Source organism: Oncorhynchus nerka, linkage group LG2 (assembly GCF_034236695.1).
Source record: "Oncorhynchus nerka isolate Pitt River linkage group LG2, Oner_Uvic_2.0, whole genome shotgun sequence".
NCBI lineage: Eukaryota > Metazoa > Chordata > Actinopteri > Salmoniformes > Salmonidae > Oncorhynchus > Oncorhynchus nerka.
Genome location: NC_088397.1, coordinates 31,159,427 through 31,178,849, shown reverse-complemented (window position 1 = coordinate 31,178,849; position 19,423 = coordinate 31,159,427). Strand labels below are relative to the sequence as shown.

At 43.9% G+C, this 19,423-nt stretch overlaps 2 protein-coding genes across 4 annotated transcripts in view; both read right to left on the bottom strand.

The window, feature by feature from the left end:
- Nucleotides 1-7,232, bottom strand: LOC115134243 (homeobox protein PKNOX1-like). 3 transcript variants are annotated; one of them, XM_029668020.1, is made up of 11 exons: nucleotides 7,145-7,232; nucleotides 6,085-6,204; nucleotides 4,124-4,260; nucleotides 3,739-3,910; nucleotides 3,058-3,231; nucleotides 2,721-2,868; nucleotides 2,330-2,427; nucleotides 2,097-2,231; nucleotides 1,081-1,157; nucleotides 812-984; nucleotides 1-507 (listed from the first exon to the last, which is right to left on the bottom strand). In XM_029668020.1, exons 2-11 carry the CDS (start codon nucleotides 6,133-6,135, stop codon nucleotides 329-331), a joined length of 1,344 nt encoding a protein of 447 aa, XP_029523880.1. In that variant the 5' UTR covers nucleotides 6,136-6,204; nucleotides 7,145-7,232; the 3' UTR covers nucleotides 1-328. The 3 variants fall into 3 exon arrangements, with proteins under 3 accessions (XP_029523880.1, XP_029523897.1, XP_029523889.1); XM_029668037.1 differs by having other exon boundaries at nucleotides 2,751-2,868; XM_029668029.2 differs by lacking the exon at nucleotides 7,145-7,232 and adding an exon at nucleotides 6,290-7,095.
- Nucleotides 7,233-16,665: 9,433 nt separating this feature from the next.
- Nucleotides 16,666-19,423, bottom strand: part of LOC115134218 (intersectin-1-like) — a 71,172-nt gene continuing 68,414 nt past the window's right edge. Inside the window, 1 exon segment of the mRNA XM_065025856.1 lies at nucleotides 16,666-19,310. Coding sequence (XP_064881928.1) covers nucleotides 19,162-19,310 — 149 coding nt within the window. The 3' untranslated portion in view covers nucleotides 16,666-19,161.

Here is a 19,423-nt window from a genome sequence, read left to right as displayed (position 1 = left end):
TCTTTCTTGAACATTTTATTATTAGAGAAATCCAACAGACCTTGAAAAGCAGGTCAGCCATATTGGACATTCAATGTTCATACATAAATATTCTTTAAAAAACAAACTAAACAAAATAAAAACACTAAGCAAAAAAGCCAAATGAAAAAAATTAAACAGTCTTCATTCCAAACATTTTACATATAAAAATAGCAATTTTTTTTCTGTTTCTAGAAGGGCCTTAAAGGCCTAGTGTGGGTTGTCTTGGATACTGTGATGAGTGTTGAGTAATATAGTCAAACATAGGCATGCATGAGGGTGTGACATCACATCCCGCAGTAGTGGCATGTCACTCCAATCCGGCCATGTCACCCCCCTCCTCCTCCTCTTCCTCTTCTTCCTCCTCGCTCTCGCCCTCCTCCTCCTCGCTGTGTCCTCCCATCATCACCTGCTGCATGGCCAGTGTTGCACCGTCTGAGGTCAGTGTCTGCAGCTCGTCTACACTCATGCCCATCGTCACCATGGTCACTGAGGAAAAAGATCAAGCTTCAGCCACACCCACTAACCAGTACGGAATTGAACAGCGTATAGTCAGAGTTGACCGGGGTTATCGTGGTAATAGAGATGGCTGGTATGTTAAGGGCAAGATCAAGTCATATCAAGGTGTGAAAACCACAGCATGGCATTCCTCCCAGCCTGTAGTAGGGACTGGGGATCGTCCGGAACTCTGATATGTTCCTACGGTGATTTCTCACTTGCGGTTTAATAAATCACAACAGGAGCATATCAGAGTTGCAGACTTTTCATATTATTCATTTTTCTGGGCATTTACCGTCATCGTCCATGGCCACCTCTTGCCCTACACCGACCGAGGCAATGTTGTTGGCCATGGGCCAGAAACGCTGGGTGGGCCGGCTCTGGGGAGTCCTCTTCCTGCTCTTGGGCGTGTCTGAAGCACTGCTGTCCATCATGGGCTGTAGGATACGCCTCCTAGCATTAATGAACCTGGAGAGGGAGAGACGGACAGGGGCTAAGCCAATCATCCGAGGCCACATTTCTACGCTTGGGTATAAGGTGTGTGTGTGTGAAAGATTGCCTCACCAGTTGTTGACCTGCAGCAGGGTCAGGTTGGTCTGTATGGCGAGCTGTTTCTTCTCGTCCTCTGTGGGATAGGGATGCTGAGAGAGAAAGAAAGAGAGAGAAGGGTAAAGAACACAAACAATCATTTACAGCAAATGAGTTCTATTAGCTCCCTATTAAGCCGAGTAGGTGGATGACTGTGAGACTGTTGATGGATGACGTAAGACTAAAGGTCCATTTGTATTGGAACGGCACAGGATGTTGATTAAGTAAAGTCGCTTCTATGTGAATTAAGAGTTCGGAGCAGCCTGGCCACTAGTCGGATACCTTTTCCCCAATTTCTATGTTACTTGATCTGCCATCATGCAACGTTTGTGGGCACCACATCGACCATTAATAACACCGGTATAAATTGCTAGTGGGCCATGTGGGGAAAAATGATGAGGTACTGGGAGGTTGGGCTTTCGCCCCAACCAGGATGTATTTAGATTCAACTTTAGGATGTACAAAGGCCTGAGGGCCAGGATTGGCCGCTCGGGAGCAAGCAGAGAGGAACAAGCTGTAGTGAAGACGCGTCATCTCAAAGTGTCTTTGTGAGGGCTAGGATGTTCTAACATCTGGCTGCTAGTTAACTGTCTCTTACACACACGCGCAGGCACACAACAAACACACACCGACACCCACACATGCACGAACACACAAAGGGAACAAAGGGTCTCTGTTAGCTACCAGTCTGGTTAGGTCCACCATTGGGCCTGTGGGCTGTCTACTGATTAACTTCTGATTAGCATTTAGCCAGCAGACCATGGGCCAGTCATATGAGGACCTAACACATCCGTCTCTGTCAACGCAACCGCTCCGAGCCATCATGGGACGAGCCATCGTGACGGGGGCCAAATGAATGCACGTGCACACAAGCATGCTCAGACACCCTTGGAATAACCTAGCAGAGCTTTACTCTGGGTTACATTACATTCAGTTATAGTTGAAGTTATTCTAATCTTAAGAACGGTTGAGACGAGGTGTTTTTCACTCACCCCTATGTGTTGGAAGAGCCAGGTGCGCATGATGTTGGTGGCTGATTTGGGCAGGACCCCCCTCTTGTTGCTCTTGGATGAGCTGTCCTCCTGGGTGAAGAAACTGCTTAGGTCCTGATTGAGCTGCAACTGGAGCTGTACACACACACACACACACACACACAGTCAATTCACAGAACCGGCTGTAGTATGTGTGACCGTGTGTCTGTCTGTGTGTGTGGTGTATTCCTCACCTGTGTGTTGTTGATGCGTATTGTCTGGGGTGAGATAGCTTGTCCCACCACCTGTCCCTGAGGAGTGACTACTGTGATGGGCTGGTACACTGTACCACCTGCTCATACACACAAATAAAAGTTAGGGCATTTTTGGTAACACCTTGATCCAAGGACCCTCAGCACCTCACCATAATCAACTTTGAAATCAACTCTGAAAAAAAAGAGGCAACATTCACAGATTCAAGAAAACTGACTAAAACAGGGAGGGACTACCTGAACCTGCTAAGAAAATATTGTTTTCGTTATCCGTTGAAAAAGGTTTTGCTACGGTGTGCCATGATTAATATGACCCAGTATTGCTAGTAGTTGTCTTAACAGGGACACAGTAAGGCCGGAGAGGAGAGGGTACCTGTAGAGGTGGTATGCCACGGAGACATACCTGCTAACACTTGGCCAGCAGAATTGACTGTTGTCAGGGTAACGTTGCCCTGCTGCAGGGCCGAGGCTGACATCACAATGCCTTGAGGGCTGAGGGTTCCTGTGAGTGAGCTGGGGGTCTGGGGGAGGGGTGAAACACACAGAATTAGCCTTACTGCATTCACATTCATGTGTTCATCTTGTATAATTGTACTATTATGCGCTTATCATTTAATCCCAATACAATAGCCAAAGTTCCCTCTGGGAAAGATACAAATAATCTATGAAGGGGAAATGTGTGTGTATAACATGTGTGTGAGTGTGTGTACCTGTATCTGGACAGGGGAACAGGGGCTGTCAGTTTCTCCTCCACTCAGCAGGGTCTCACTGTTCATCTTGGTGCGCAGGCAGGCGATGTAGCGGCTACAGAAGTCCTTACACAAGTCGCTCACTTTCTCCAGCTCCAGGAGGTGTATACGCAGCACCTGGATGGCCTTCACCATCTGGGGTCAAAGGTCAGGTGAGGTCATTAGCGGTCCATGGGTAGGTATGCTGCCAACCCATAACTCTAACCCTGACCGTAGCCAAGGGTGAAGCTTAACCCTTACCAATTAGGTCATTCAACATAAGTTTGCTGGTCAGTCATGTCTCTTCAGTTCTTTCCAATAAAGACATGGGTCACAACATTTATTTATTTTTGATAAAACATTTACCATCACACATACACTCTTTCAATTGCTCGATGTAAGGAGGCAATTCAAGAGTGGTTTGTTGAGGGGCACAACAGCCGTGGAACTTCGTTATATTATCTTATAACGTCAAAGACAGACGTGTAATAGCTAGGTCATGTTCATTAGGTACCAAAAGGAAGAAAACATACAAACAGGAAAGGACCAACTGGGCATATCCAATAAGAAACAACTATTTTTTTCTCCAGTTGCACAACATTTTCAAATGTTTTCAGTTGCATGCCCAAATGAACAAGACCCTGGTAGTGCAGAGTTCCTCACCAGGTTGTCCACGTCTGGGTCGTCACAGAAGAAGCCCTTGCCCTCTTTCTTCTGGCTACGGACAAAGTTCTCAATATCCACGTTGAAGCTGGCAGAGCTGACGCAGTCCGAGCTCTGAGTCGACTGCTCACACTTCTCAAAGAGCAGGGCCAGCAGAGGGAACAGGGGGTGCCTGCGATGCACAGGCGAGCGCAAAGGATTTAACGCCAGTCGGCGCAGTTAATGAAAGTACACAAACACACAGTCATGCACCGACGCTCGCAACATCCACACAAGCTCACAGTCATAAACAGGACAAGGGAAGGAAAATGAAGGAGGAGGGGGGAACAGAGGGAAACAGCTCTGATGAGGAGGATGGAGTGGAGGAGTACCATGACTTGCCTACCTGTAGATGGCCTGCTTGTCGGTGTCCATGGGCATCTGGGGCTGCATGGCAGAGGGGCTGCCTGCTCCCCCCTCGCTTCCCTCGGTCAGACTCTGCTCCGGATCCCCCTCCGCTCCCACGCGCATCTGCACCAAGACCTTTACCCAGGGAAGAGACAAGTATGGTAAAGAGAAGAGTGGGAAACAAGGCAGATAAAATAGGAGAGTGGAGGAGAAGGGATGGGATAGGAGTGAAATCCAGTAAAGTTAGTCAGTGGTTGGTAGATGACTCCCCCTCAGGGTGGTAATGGGGTGAGTACACACAGGGAGAGGAGAGAGATATTGGTCTGACTCTTTCCACTCATAACACTGTCTCAATTCAGCGGTTTACAGACACCGCCTTAGCCATTTATCTACTCACATTGAACCCTGATGAATACACTGTCTGTAACTTCTACACACAGTTATAAATTACTCATGATCCATTCTAGTCCTTCCCTGTTTCAACGGTTTTTTCCCATTTGGTTTCTAGTGAACACGACCCTGTCCTACACTGCCTCAGGTCAGGCTCATTCCAACTGTGCCTAATTCTTCACTGGATCTGAGATTCATTGGTTTTTAAAGTGGTCCTCTGTAGCACAGTTGGTAGAGCACAGTGCGTGCAATGCCAGGATTGTGGGTTTGATTAATGGGACCACCCATACGAGAAAAATGTATGCACTCATGACTGCAAATAATTTTATACTGAACAAAAATATAAAAACGTGCAACAATATCAAAGATTTTACTGAGTTACAGTTCATATAAGGAAATCAGTCAATTGAAATAAATTCCTTAGGCCCTAATCTATGGATTTCGCATGGATGGGACTACAGATATGCATCTGTTGGTCACAGATACCTTTTAAAAAAAAAAAGTAGGGGAGTGGATCAGAAAACCAGTCTATCTTTCATCAGCTGTCCAGTTGTCTGGTCTCAGACGATCCAGCAGGTGAATAAGCCAGATGTGGAGGTCCTGGGCTGGCGTGCTAACCCGTGGTCTGCGGTTGTGAGGCCGGTTGGACGAACTGCCAAAACAACGTTGGTAGAGAAATGAAACATTCAATTCTCTGGCAACAGCTCTGGTGGACATTCCTGCAGTCAACATGCCAATGGCACACTCCCTCAAAACTTGAGGCATCCGTGGCAACGTGTTGTGTAACAAGACTGCACATTTTAGTGGCCTTTTACTGTCCCCAGCACAAGGTGCACCTGTGCAATGATCATGCTGTTTAATGCCACACTTGTCAGGTGGAAGGATTATCTTGGCAAAAGAGAAATGCTCACTAACAGGGATGTAAACAAATGAGTACACTCAATGAGAGAAATAAGCTTTTTGTGCGTATGGAAAATATCTGGGATCTTTTATTTCATGAAACCAACACTTCACATGTGGCGTTTATATTTTTGTTCTGTATAGATAAAAGCATATGCTAAATGGCATATATTATATTAAAATGACATGTATGATGAGGAATATTGCCTCTCTCCTACTTGCACACCGTAGATGTGTGGCTGTTACAGTATTTGAAAATCATTCCCCCACTCACGGTCTCTGGATATCGATGGTCCTTGCCCTTGTGATTGCCATGTGATGGCGCAACAATGACTTTGATTGAAAGGCAAATGTGTTAAAATACACATTTATGTGAGAGCTAGAAGATGTGCGGTTAGACTCAGCCCCCGCTATCTCTGCCATGTTTGCTGGGAGGCCATGGAGTCCAGAGGATTGATAGACTTTTAAAGTGTGTAATATTAACTTTCACAGCAGCTCATTGAAATTGGGAATTCAGGACAGGATCACTTCATCAGACAGTTATGCATTTACTAGTGAATTTGTGGTTAAGTTTGGGGTATATAACGTCACACAGCTCATTCATTGGAATATGGCCACCCACTTTGTAAAATGTTCAAACTTCACTCCTCCTCGTCTTCAATCTCTTACCTGATCTACCTCCGGGTACTCATCTAGAGATGCCGACTGGGCTTCCATCATGGTTGCTGCCAATGATGCCAATACACGGGCATTCCAGTCCAAGACCTAAGACCTGTGTGGCTACCAGTCCTACAGACAAATGCATCAGACATGGGGTTTAGATAAGGTTTTCGTTGTTGTCATAGATTAGATATAACCATTGCATGATACATACATAGCCAATGAAGAACGTAGAGTCAGGGTACTAATGCCAACACGGGGCCTTTCATTCTGGGGTAGGAGGATTCATCTTTTTTTGGAGTGTGGTAAATGCTTGGTCACTGTATGCGTGTATCAGAATGGAATTCAGACAGTGCAGTTATCAATTCACGCGCGTGCAGGGTGGGAGGTATGTTGTACAGTCAGTAGCCCTAACTTCCGGGCACACATTTAGATTAAATAAAGCTTTTTTTTTAACTCAGTAGTTGTGCATCTACAGTTCGCAATGTTCACCAAGCATCATCCTAAACTGGGACACTAGGCCCACGAATCTCTCTTTAGCAAGCCGTATCCATTGGCAAAAATAAACAAGGGGGGAAAAAAATCAAATGTGTTTCCATAACAAACAAAAAAGTGCATCCAATTTCGTGTCAATTTGATTACCAGTGTATCATACCCTCGCTGTCTAAAGATCGTATAGCGGCTCAGGCTACATGTAGCAGATAATATTGGTGCTTTCAAATGTTGAACAAATAAAACTGTCAACAGCACACGTCCCATCTACATTGCGGTCATCACTAGGTATCTCTCATAATAACATTCGAATATCCAATAGTCTGTAGATGAGTGAACACACGCTTGGCCTTCTCATTCACCATTTCCAATGCGCCTTTTCCAAACAAGCGGACATCTTTTTTTTCTCTCGCCACAACAGCTTGCCTTTCTGTGTGATCAGTCTTTTTGGCTCACTGTCCATTCTGCAAAGTGCACATTGGCTCATTCCATGGCGAGCCACTGCATTCAAGCATGTTGCGTCGATTGTTAGATTGATGGGCGACGAAAAAAAAGAGGAATTTGAGTGACAGCTTACCTTAGTGCCAATCTTCGTCACAGTGACAAGGGGCTGCTGCAATCCGGGCCCGCAGTTTTCGTGTGTCGTCACTACGTATAGGCTCGCAGACTATTTTCTCTCATTAATATTCAACATGTGGGAGGAGAAGCAATCCCGAACATGCCTTGTCCCGCCCCTAGAGGCCGATATCCTTCCCCTTATGCTTAAATTATGATTACAAATTATTATTAGGAATTAAAAATACATTTCCATTACATAAAATGTATACACACTTAAAAGTGTATGTAATGGACTAGGCCTACAAATGACAAAAACATGAATCATTGAAAAATTATCCCTAACAATTGACGACATGAGTTTTATATTTCTGATGCAATCACAACTTTTTAAACAAAGAAGTGAAGGAGACTACCCATACTAAAACATTTTTTTTAAATTAAAGATGGCTATTGGTCAGATTTAATTAAAAGACAAAAAAAGACAGAGTGAAGATAATTTTGCAGACCAATCATCTAACTTGGGCCCTGAAAAGAGAAAGAAAAGCGACACTGTACACTGTGAAATCTATGCTCCTAAATTAAGATGTAGATTATTGATATAAAGTGCATCACAGATGATCAAAGGATAGTAGAACGTATGCCTAGACTGACCTGACTTTTTAAATGTCATTTAAACTACAACCAAATCTTACCAAAATTAACAAAGGACGGATACTTATGAACACACAATTGACTCACCAGGGAACTAAAAATCGGGGAACTCAGTGGGTCACCACCACCATACAACTGCTGTCGTTTGGCCATCTCCTCAGACAGTGCTTTCTCATACTTATCCACCAAGCCCCCAGAGGCTCTGATATCAAATAAAATGTTATTTGTCACATGCGCCAAATACAACAGGTATTGCAGTGAAATGCTTACTTTACAAGCCCTTAACCAACAATGCAGTTTTAAGAAAAAAAAGTAAGAGATAAGAATAACAAATAATTAAAGAGCAGCAGTAAATAACAATAGTGGGGCTATATACAGGGGGTACCGATACAGGGTCAATGTGCGGGGACACCGGTTAGTCGAGGTAATATAGGTAATATGTACATGAAGGTAGAGTTATTGAAGTGACTATGCAAATATAATAACAGGAAGTAGCATCAATGTTCCGGGGGGGGGGGGGGGGGCTAGGCTATGCAAATAGTTTGGGTAGCCATTTGATTAGTTGTTCAGGAGTCTTATTGTTCGGCGGGTAGAAGCTATTTAGGAGCCTCATGGACCTAGACTTGGCGCTCCGGTACCGCTTGCCGTGCGATAGCAGAGAGGACATCTATGACTAGGGTGGCTGGAGTCTTGGCAATCTGACACCGCCTGGTATAGAGGTGCTGGATGGCAGGAAGCTTGACCCCAGTGATGTACTGGGCCGTACGTACTATCTTGTGTAGTGCCTTGTGCTCAGAGGCCATGCAGTTGCCATAACAGGCAGTGATGCAACCCGTCAGGATGCTCTCGATGGTGCAGCTGTAAAACCTGTTGAGGATCCGAGGACCCATGCCAAATCATTTCAGTCTCCTGAGGGGGAATAGGTTTTGTCATGCCCTCTTCGCGACTGTCTTGGTGTGCTTGGACCAGGTTAGTTTGTTGGTGATGTGGACGCCAAGGAACTTGAAGCTCTCAACCTGCTCCACTACAGCCCCGTCGATGAGAATGAGCACTTGCTCGGTCCTCCTTTTCCTGTAGTCCACAATCATCTCATATGTCTTGATCACGTTGAGGGAGAGGTTGTTGTCCTGGCACCACATGGTCAGGTCTTAGACCTCCTCCCTATAGGCTGTCTCATCGTTTTCGGTGATCAGGCCTACCACTGTTGTGTCATCAGCAAACCTAATGAGGGTGTTGGAGTCGTGCCTGGCCATGGAGTCATGAGTGAACATGGAGTACAGGAGGGGGCTGAGCACACACCCCTGAAGGGGTGTTGAGGATCAGCATGGTGGATGTGTTGATACCTACCCTTACCACCTGGGGGAGGCACGTCAGGAAGTCCAGGATCCAGTTGCAGAGGGAGGTGTTTAGTCCCAGGGTCCTTAGCTCAGTGATGAGCTTTGAGGGCACTCTGGTGTTGAACGCTGAGCTGTAGTCAATGAATAGCATTCTCACGTAGGTGTTCCTTTTGTCCAGCTGGGAGTGCAATAGAGATGGCATCAACTATGGATCTGTTTGGGCGAAATGCAAATTGTAGTGGGTCTAGGGTTTCTGGGATAATGATGTTGATTTGAGCCATGACCAGCCTTTCATAGCATTTCATGGCTACAGACGTGAGTGCTACGGGTCGGTAGTCATTTAGGCAGGTTACCTTAGTGTTCTTGGGCACAGGGACTATGGTGGTCTGCTTGAAACATGTTGGTATTACAGACTCAGACAGGGAGATGTTGAAAATGTCAGTGAAGACACTTTCTTTCCTGGATCAGTTTTAATATTGCGGATAAATTGTTGCTTCCATCAATGTAATTGTCTGCATAATTTCCAATCCCCCATATATTTTTGGTAAATATATATAGTGAAGACACTTGCCAGTTGGTCACCACATGCTCTCAGTACTCATCCTGGTAACCTGTTTGAAGGTCTTACTCACATCGGCTGCAGAGAGCGTGATCACACAGTCGTCCGGAACAGCTGATGCTCACATGCATGTTTCAGTGTTACTTGCCTCGAAGTGAGCATAGAAGTTATTTAGCTCATCTGGTAGGCTCGTGTCACTGGGCAGCTCTTGGCTGTGCTTCCCTTTGTAGTCTGTAATAGTTTGCAAACCCTGCCACATCCGACGAGCGTCGGAGCCTGAGTAGTAACATTTGATCTTAGTCCTATACTGATGCTTTGCCTGTTTGATGGTTCGTCAGAGGGCATAGCGGGATTTCTTATAAGCTTCCGGGTTAGAGTCCCGCTCCTTGAAGCGGCAGCTCTACCCTTTAGCTCAGTGCAAATGTTTCCATATTCCAGTCTGTGCTAGAAAAGCAGTCCTGTAGTTTAGCATCTGCTTCGTCTGACCACTTTTTTATAGACCGAGTCATGGGTGCTTTATGCTTTCATTTGTGCTTGTAAGCAGAAATCAGGAGGATAGAATTATTGTCAGATTTGCCAAATGGAGGGTGAGGGAGAGCTTTGTACACGTCTCTATGTGTTGAGTAAAGGTGGTCTATACATTTTTTTCCTCTGGTTGCTCATTTAACATGCTGATAGAAATGAGGTAAAACTGATTTAACATAGCACTTCACCCAAAGAACACCATCCCTACTGTGAAGCATGGTGGTAGCAGCATCATGTTATGGGGATTTTTCTCATTGTCAGGGACTAATGTGGTTGGAGGCTCCATATAGACTGGGTGTGATGCAATCGTGGAGCATCCAGAGGCATGCGAAGGCCAAATAGAGCTCCGTACTGCATCGCCATACGCTTTGCAAATTTTCTAACAATGTGGAGGGCTCTGTATAGATCCGCTTTCACATGATTGGTTGACGGTAGGTGGGGGCGGTACATCCTGTATAAATACAAAACTCACTTCATAACAGCTCTGTACTGATCTGCAAGAAATATGAATGCCCTGACTTCTGCTGAGGCCATATCGCCGCATGGATTGACTGCATGGATTGACCATGCGCCCAGATGTACTTCTCTCTCCAGAATCTGCAAAAGCCAACACGGGTGGGACGAGAATAGTTGGGTCAGGTTAAGGTTTTTGTCTTGTGGTTATCTAGATCTTGTGCCGTCTTGAGGCATTTGTCTTATTTCATCAAACTGTAAACTTAAAGCATTAGACAAGCTCAATGCTATACAGTTGAAGTCGGAAGTTTACATACACCTTAACCAAATACATGTAATTTTTCACAATTCCTGTTTTTCACAATTCCTGTTTTTCACATTTAATCCTAGTAAAAATGCCCTGTCTTAGGTCAGTTAGGATCACCACTTTATTTTAAGAATGTGAAATGTCAGAATAATAGTTGAGAGAATGATTTATTTAAGCTTTTATTTCTTTCATCACATTCCCAGTGGGTCAGAAGTTTACATACACTCAATTCGTATTTGGTAACATTGCCTTTAAATTGTTTATCTTGGGTCAAACGTTTTGGGTAGCCTTCCACAAGCTTCCCACAATAAGTTGGGTGAATTTTGGCCCATTCCTCCTGACAGAGCTGGTGTAAGTGAGTCAGGTTTGTAGGTCTCCTTGCTCTCACACGCTATTTCAGTTCTGCCCACAAATATTCTATAGGATTGAGGTCAGGGCTTTGTGATGGGCACTCCAATACCTTGCCTTTGTTGTCCTGAAGCCATTTTGCCACAACTTTGGAAGTATGCTTAGGGTCAATGTCCATTTGGAGACCCATTTGCGACCAAGCCTTAACTTTAACTGATGTCTTGGGATGTTGCTTCAATATATCCACATCATTTTCCTCCCTCAAGATGCCACCTATGTTGTGAAGTTCACCAGTCCCTCCTGCAGCAAAGCACCCCCACAACATGATGCTGCCACCCCTGTGCTTCTTTCGGCTTGCAAGTCTCCCCCTTTTTCCTCCAAACATAACGATGGTCATTATTGTCAAACAGTTCTATTTTTGTTTCATCAGACCAAAAGTACAATCTTTGTCCCCATGTGCAGTTGCAAACCGTAGTCTGGCTTTTTTATGGTGGTTTTGGAGCAGTGGTTTCTTCCTCGCGGAGCGGGCTTTCAGGTTATGTCGGTATAGGACTCGTTTTACTGTGGATATAGAAATGTTTGTACCTGTTTCCTCCAGCATCTTCACAAGGTCCTTTGCTCTTGTTCTGGGATTGATTTGCACTTTTCTCACCACAGTACGTTCATCTCAGCCTCCAGTATTTATGCTGCAGTAGTTTATGTGTCGGGGGGCTGGGGTCAGTTTGTTATATCTGGAGTACTTCTCCTGTCCTATTCGGTGTCCTGTGTGAATCTAAGTGTGCGTTCTCTAATTCTCTCCTTCTCTTTCTTTCCTTCGGAGGACCTGAGCCCTAGGACCATTCTTTGACTCTGTCCCCTCACCTGGATGCTGCTGACCTGAGCCCTAGGACCATGCCCCAGGACTACCTGACATGATGACTCCTTGCTGTCCCCAGTCCACCTGGCCATGCTGCTGCTCCAGTTTCAACTTCCACCTGACTGTGCTGCTGCTCCAGTTTCAACTGTTCTGCCTTATTATTATTCGACCATGCTGGTCATTTATGAACATTTGAACATCTTGGCCATGTTCTGTTATAATCTCCACCCGGCACAGCCAGAAGAGGACTGGCCACCCCACATAGCCTGGTTCCTCTCTAGGTTTCTTCCTAGGTTTTGGCCTTTCTAGGGAGTTTTTCCTAGCCACCGTGCTTCTACACCTGCATTGCTTGCTGTTTGGGGTTTTAGGCTGGGTTTCTGTACAGCACTTTGAGATATCAGCTGATGTACGAAGGGCTATATAAATAAATTTGATTTGATTTGATCTCTAGGAGACAGAACGTATGACAGCTGCATGGTCCCATGGTGTTTATACTTGCATACTATTGTTTGTACAGATGAACGTGGTACCTTCATGCGTTTGGAAATTGCTCCCAAGGATGAACCAGACTTGTGGAGGTCTACAATTTGTTTTCTGAGGTCTTGGCTGATTTCTTTTGATATTCCCATGATGTCAAGCAAAGAGCCACTGACTTTGAAGGTAGGCCTTGAAATACATCCACAAGTACACCCCCAATTGACTCAAATTATGTCAATTAGCCTATCAGAAGCTTCTAAATGCATGACATCATTTTCTGGAATTTTCCAAGCTGTTTAAAGGCCCAGTCAGCTTAATGTATGTAAACTTCTGACCGACTGGAATTGTGATACAGTGAAATAATCGGTTTGTAAACAATTGTTGGAAAAACGACTTGTGTCATGCACAAAGTAGATATCCTAACCGACTTGCCAAAACTATAGTTTGTTTACAACAAATTTGTGGAGTGGTTGAAAAACAAGTTTTAATGACCCCAACCTAAGTGTATGTAAACTTCCGACTTCAAATGTAGTTAATTTTATTAAAACACATAGGGTGTGTCTATATATGGAAAAATACACATTTAAAAATATCCATCAATTGATTGGTAGAAAGAACAGATGACTTATGGTCGACCAATATTTATTTGGGTCGGGGACAGGCCTACAACAGACTCACAGCTGTAATTGCTGCCAAAAGTGCTTCCACCGGGTATTAACTCAGGGGGCTGGAGACTTATCCAATTCTGATATTTCAGTTTTAAGGGGATTTTTTTTGTGTGTGGAAAAAATATATACAGTACCAGTCATAAGTTTGGACACACCTACTCATTCAAGTTTTTTAAATATATATTTTTAAACTATTTTCTACATTGCAGAATAATAGTGAAGACATCAAAACTATGAAATAACACATGGAATCATGTAGTAACCAAAATAGTGTTAAACAAATCAACATATATTTTATATTTGAGATTCTTCAAAGTAGCTACCCTTTGTCTTGATGACAGCTTTGCACACTCTTAGCATTCTCTCAACCAGCTTCATGAAGTAGTCACCTGGAATGCATTTCAATGAACAGGTGTGCCTTGTTAAAAGTTAATTTCTGTCATTTCTTTCCTTCTTAATGCATTTGAGCCAATCGGTTATGTTATGACAAATAAAATTAGAGTAAATAATAAATATTTTATGTCAATTAAAGTAAAAAGAAAATGTTGCTTTTATATATTTTGTTCAGTGTAGATAGCCATTATCAACAGCAGTTGCTGCTGCATGATTCTGAATGAAGTAATAATGCCCAAGAAGACAGTATTTGGAGGATATATTGGCATGGGCGTTTGAGACCAGAGACAAAGTTTCAATATTGAAACAATGTTGCAAATGTCAGAGACAGACAGTAAGGTTCATAAAAGTTTCCGCTATTGAAAACCCAATTGCTAGTCTAAAATAAATGGGAGATAATGTCTAGATGGTTTTCACAGTGGATATCAAAGTTCATAAATTGTCTGGCTGGGCTGATGAGATTGGATTGGAGGTGAGATGGAACATAGTAAATAGGAATTGCAACGTCATAGCTTCAGCCGGTGGTAACTTGTGGAACTTTAACCAATCAGCATCCAAAATTAGACCCACTCAAAGAGACTACTAGGCTAACGACTGTTGCAAGTTAGACATCAAGCCAAACTGACTCGCGCTGAAATATGGTGAAGTACTTGGTAATAAACGGAGAACATTTCAAACAATACCAAAACCTGCGGACTCTCCTTCACTGCAGCCGACGTGAGTAAAACATTTGAACGTGTTAACCCTCGCAAGGCTGCAGGCCCAGAAGGCATCCCCAGCCGCGTCCTCAGAGCAAGCGCAGACAAGCTGGCTGGTGTGTTTACGGACGTATTCAATCAATCCCTATCCCAGTCTGCTGTCCCCACATGCTTCAAGAGGGCCACCATTGTTCCTGTTCCCAAGAGAGCAAAGGTAACTGAGCCCCGTAGCACTCACTTCCGTCATCATGAAGTGCTTTGAGAGACTAGTCAAGGACCATATCACCTCCACCCTACCTGACACACTAGACCCACTCCAATTTGCTTACCGCTCCAATAGGTCCACAGACGATGCAATCGCAACCACACTGCACACTGCCATATCCCATCTGGACAAGAGGAATACCTATGTGAGAATGCTGTTCATCGACTACAGCTCAGCATTTAACACCACAGTACCCTCCAAACTCGTCATCAAGCTCGAGACCCTGGATCTCGACCCCGCCCTGTGCAACTGGGTACTGGACTTCCTGACGGGCCGCCCCCAGGTGGTGAGGGTAGGGAACAACATCTCCAACCCGCTGATCCTCAACACTGGGGCCTCACAAGGGTGCGTTCTGAGCCCTCTCCTGTACTCCCTGTTCACCCACGACTGCGTGGCCATGCACGCCTCCAACTCAATCATCAAGTTTGCAGACGACACTACAGTGGTAAGCTTGATTACCAACAACGACGAGACGGCCTACAGGGAGGAGGTGAGGGCCCTCGGAGTGTGGTGTCAGGAAAATAACCTCACACTCAACGTCAACAAAACAGGAGATGATCGTGGACTTCAGGAAACAGCAGAGGGAGCACCCTCCTATCCACATCGACAGGACAATAGTGGAGAGGGTAGTAAGTTTTAGGTTCCTTGGCGTACACATCGCAGACAAACTGAATTGGTCCACCCACACAGACAGCATTGTGAAGAAGGCGCAGCAGCGCCTCTTCAACCTCAGGAGGCTGAAGAAATTTGGCTTGTCATCAAAAGCACTCACAAACTTCTACAGATGCACAATCGAGAGCATCCTGTCGGGCTGTATCACCGCCTGGTACGGCAACTGCTCCGCCCACAACTGTAAGGCTCTCCAGAGGGTAGTGAGGTCTGCACAACGCATCACCGGGGGCAAACTACCTGCCCTCCAGGACACCTACACCACCCGATATCACAGGAAGGCGATAAAGATCATCAAGGACAACAACCACCCAAGCCACTGTCTGTTCACCCCGCTATCATCCAGAAGGCGAGGTCAGTACAGGTGCATCAAAGCAGGGACCGAGAGACTGAAAAACAGCTTCTATCTCAAGGCCATCAGACTGTTAAATAACCACCACTAACATTGAGTGGCTGCTGCCAACATACTGACTCAACTCCAACCACTTTAATAATGGAAAAATTGATGTAAAAATGTATCACTAGCCACTTTATGCCACTTAATGTTTACATACCCTACATTACTCATCTCATATGTATATACTGTACTATACCATCTACTGCATCTTGCCTATGCCGTTCTGTACCATCACTCCTTCATATATTTCTATGTACATATTCTTCATCCCTTTACACTTGTGTGTATAAGGTAGTTGTTGTGAAATTGTTAGGTTAGATTAATCGTTGGTTATTACTGCATTGTCGGAACTAGAAGCACAAGCATTTTCGCTACACTCGCATTAACATCTGCTAACCATGTGTAGGTGACAAATAAAATTGAATTTGATTTTGATTTGATATTTGTTTTCATTACTACCTTGAATGAGCAATCACAGAATGCCATCTAAACGGAAACAAATGTGAAAACAAATTTAGTTCCACCCTCTTACCTCAAAGAACGAAATGACCAAAATGTCACACATCAAGACATTCTCAGTTTCAATGTGACGTATATATGCAAGTTCGACACAAAAACAATACATATTGCTATTTCAACGTCAAACTCCGCCAAATCCAGCGATGTTCTGTTGCCCCAAACGTTCCTTGCGTAACAAAATTGCGCCCATGCTGAATCACCAGCCCCTTCAAATCATCAAGGTTACTGCTTTAACATGAATGATACGTTCAATGTACAAACCTTTCAGGCACTGACTGAAGTGAACGCCATCCATGAGACCCATTTCATGGAAAAGTCATATATGGCGGTAAACTCCAAAACATTTAAGTATATTTTGTATGAAATAAGTACTTACAAGGTTTGTAAATTAAGGCTAACAACCAAACATACATCAAACTCATTGGTCCAATCAAATTTTATTTTCAACATTTAAGACAATACACTTCTCATACCTTGATAACAATACATTGTCATCAACATTATTCTACGGTAGTTGTTGTAATATATTACTTATACTCCTTTCAAATATTTCAACATATTCACATACTGTACTTTATCAGTTAAGACTTTGCTCATTAAAAAGAAGAGAGACCATCACTGGTTTTAGAGTGAACATTAAAAGGGCACTACTGTGGGGTAACCGGGAAAGAGTGGAGGTACAGGTCGCACGCTATAGGGAAATGACTAGTCATAATCTAAGTCCTCCAACTTGAACAGAGACCCAGCACAAACCCAAAAGCACTCGAGAATAGTAAGTTAATGTTACTCACTCCCTCCTAGACATACACATAAGGAACACAGGCTCTGCAAACGCTGTTCTCCTTGACCACTCTCACTAACACGGCAGTGGAATTTCACTAGTATTTGTACATTATCTACACGGACACATAGCTGGTAACAACAACATACATTAAACTAACATTAGACAAACTATGCTAACATTAACAGACTGAAGTCAGTCGTCTCTGCTGCCTTCGGATATCCTTGTACATCTCCTTTCGAACGCGGAACCCAAGATAATGGGAGGGTCGTCATAAAGAACAAAAGAACAGATAAGACCCTGTGAAAGATTCAAATGGTCTCATACCTCGGAGTAGATTGCATATTGCAGCAACCTGGAGGCTGATATTTCCCTTTTGTCCGAATGGTCTTTCTTAACGTCAATAAATATGTAATACAGTGTTGTTCAACTGAACACAGTGCCACACAAAACAAAAACAAAAAAATCATTCCTGTTCTCTTGCAAAGGAAATATATTCATTTGAGACCCAAATTGAATGAACCTGAAATGCCTCCTCTTCACAAACAGTTACAGCATTGGCGGAATATGTCCATCATAACAAAGCCTGACCGCAGTCTCCAAAACACCTACAAAATGGCTTTCCAACACATAAATATAGCACTCTATATTAAATGGTGCTTTTTTGCCGTACGAAAAAATGTAATTAAAAACAACTAAAATATACATACAAAACGTGAAGATATGAATGCGTTGAAAATAACTGAATTTTTCGGAACAAGTACAAAAACATTCCTGACATCACCGTATGATTCTTCTAACCATCAAAAAACGAATGATTTGTAGTACATTGGTACTCCATCATCTTGGCCTACGCTGCAAATGTAACTAGAAATCGGCACTCATTTACACATCATTTAGAAAACAGGAAATCTGCTCTTCAATTTCCCTCAAACCGTACAACAATATATTTTGGGCTAAGCCAATTTGATAGCGTGTACTTTCGTACAGTACTTCTGTAATGTTTCAAATACACCCAAACATTTCGTCTGGCCTTTCATTTGAATTTCCAATCTAAAACACAACGCTCAATATGTGGACCATATAAAGGTACAGTGTAAAGATTACTGATAGCTTCATATTCAGTCTCAGCATACTGTAGTATACGAACACAACACAGCTCTTTAATTCCCTAACACATTTTTCCAAAGTGTCTCACCAAACCTTTGAAGGTATATCACAAAGTATAGCTCTCCTCCTCACATTCACTTATGTACTGCACCTGCTTTTGTACCCTGGTCTCAAACAGACGTACACAGAAACGAACAAATAACTCGAAACCTGGGTCACGTTTGAATGAAAGAAACACAAGGGAAGAAGTTCCAGCTAAAACAACCAGGGGTTGTTTATTAGATGGGCTTCAGACAAGCTTTTGAAATGGTCTGACCTGCAATGACATAATAGCCGTATGTTTATAAACATGAACACAGTGTCAAAGGTTATATGGGAGGTTGCCGTATGTTGTCACAGGGATGGCACAACAAGTGTGGTCACCTGGGTGGTGTTCATTTGGCCACACAACGGAAGGCGTTTTAAAACGTTTTGCAACGTGAAAAGAAAATTAACGTTTATTATTGGACAAGGGAGTCTCGCCCGGTTTGTCCGTTTTCTTCCGCTTGTTGACTAATGAACACACCCCAGGTGTTAATGCCACAGGGTGGGCTCTTTAAGACATACAGTGCATAAGCAATGATCATATGTGTTGTTCAAACATTTCTCCACAGTATATCATGTTTCAAAGGTTCATTGCGTTATAAGACGGCCTTTGAGATTTTAGATTAGCTGTGGAATGCTTCATAATTTTGTTCAATCAAATAATAGTGGAATCATGATATCATATATACACCATAATGATACAAATCATAAAGAGGAGAAAAAAACCCACACCATAATTAAAACCCTTCTGCAGACATTCATTCACAGTCACACACACACACAGGAGTGTGGGGCTGGGCCATTGGGGATTGTCACTAGAGCTTGGTGAGTCTTCGGGCAGGGATAACGGGGTTTGGGGGGGGGGGGTGTACAGTATATGGGTGTTAGGCTAGGCTGGGTTAGGCTGAGCTGAGCAGGGCTGGGATGAACTGGGATGGGCTAGGGCTCCTCGAAGAGCTGCAGGTCCAGTCGTACGACAATCTCTCCTGTGGGCACCTCGTGGAGCAGCAGCCTCTTGGTGATGGGCCCTTTGGAGCCCTGGTCCTTCTTAATGTCTGCCAGACGGATCTCTGTCCTGCCTAGGAAATCTACAGACAGACAAGACAGACAAGTAATGAGGGTTCAATACAAGGTTGTCACACCAAATATTGTGATAGAATATATCGCAAGACAGCACACTGAATCAAAAAGGCCGGGTCAA

Bases quoted from the DNA above. Each gene is read 5' to 3' on its own strand.
- LOC115134243 (XM_029668020.1), bottom strand. From the start codon at position 6,135: ATGATGGAAGCCCAGTCGGCATCTCTAGATGAGTACCCGGAGGTAGAT. The intron at 4,261-6,084 runs GTAAGAGATTGA...CCCTGGGTAAAG, and splicing joins AGTACCCGGAGGTAGATCAG to GTCTTGGTGCAGATGCGCGT. The intron at 2,232-2,329 runs GTGAGGAATACA...GTGTGTGTACAG, and splicing joins TACGCATCAACAACACACAG to CTCCAGTTGCAGCTCAATCA.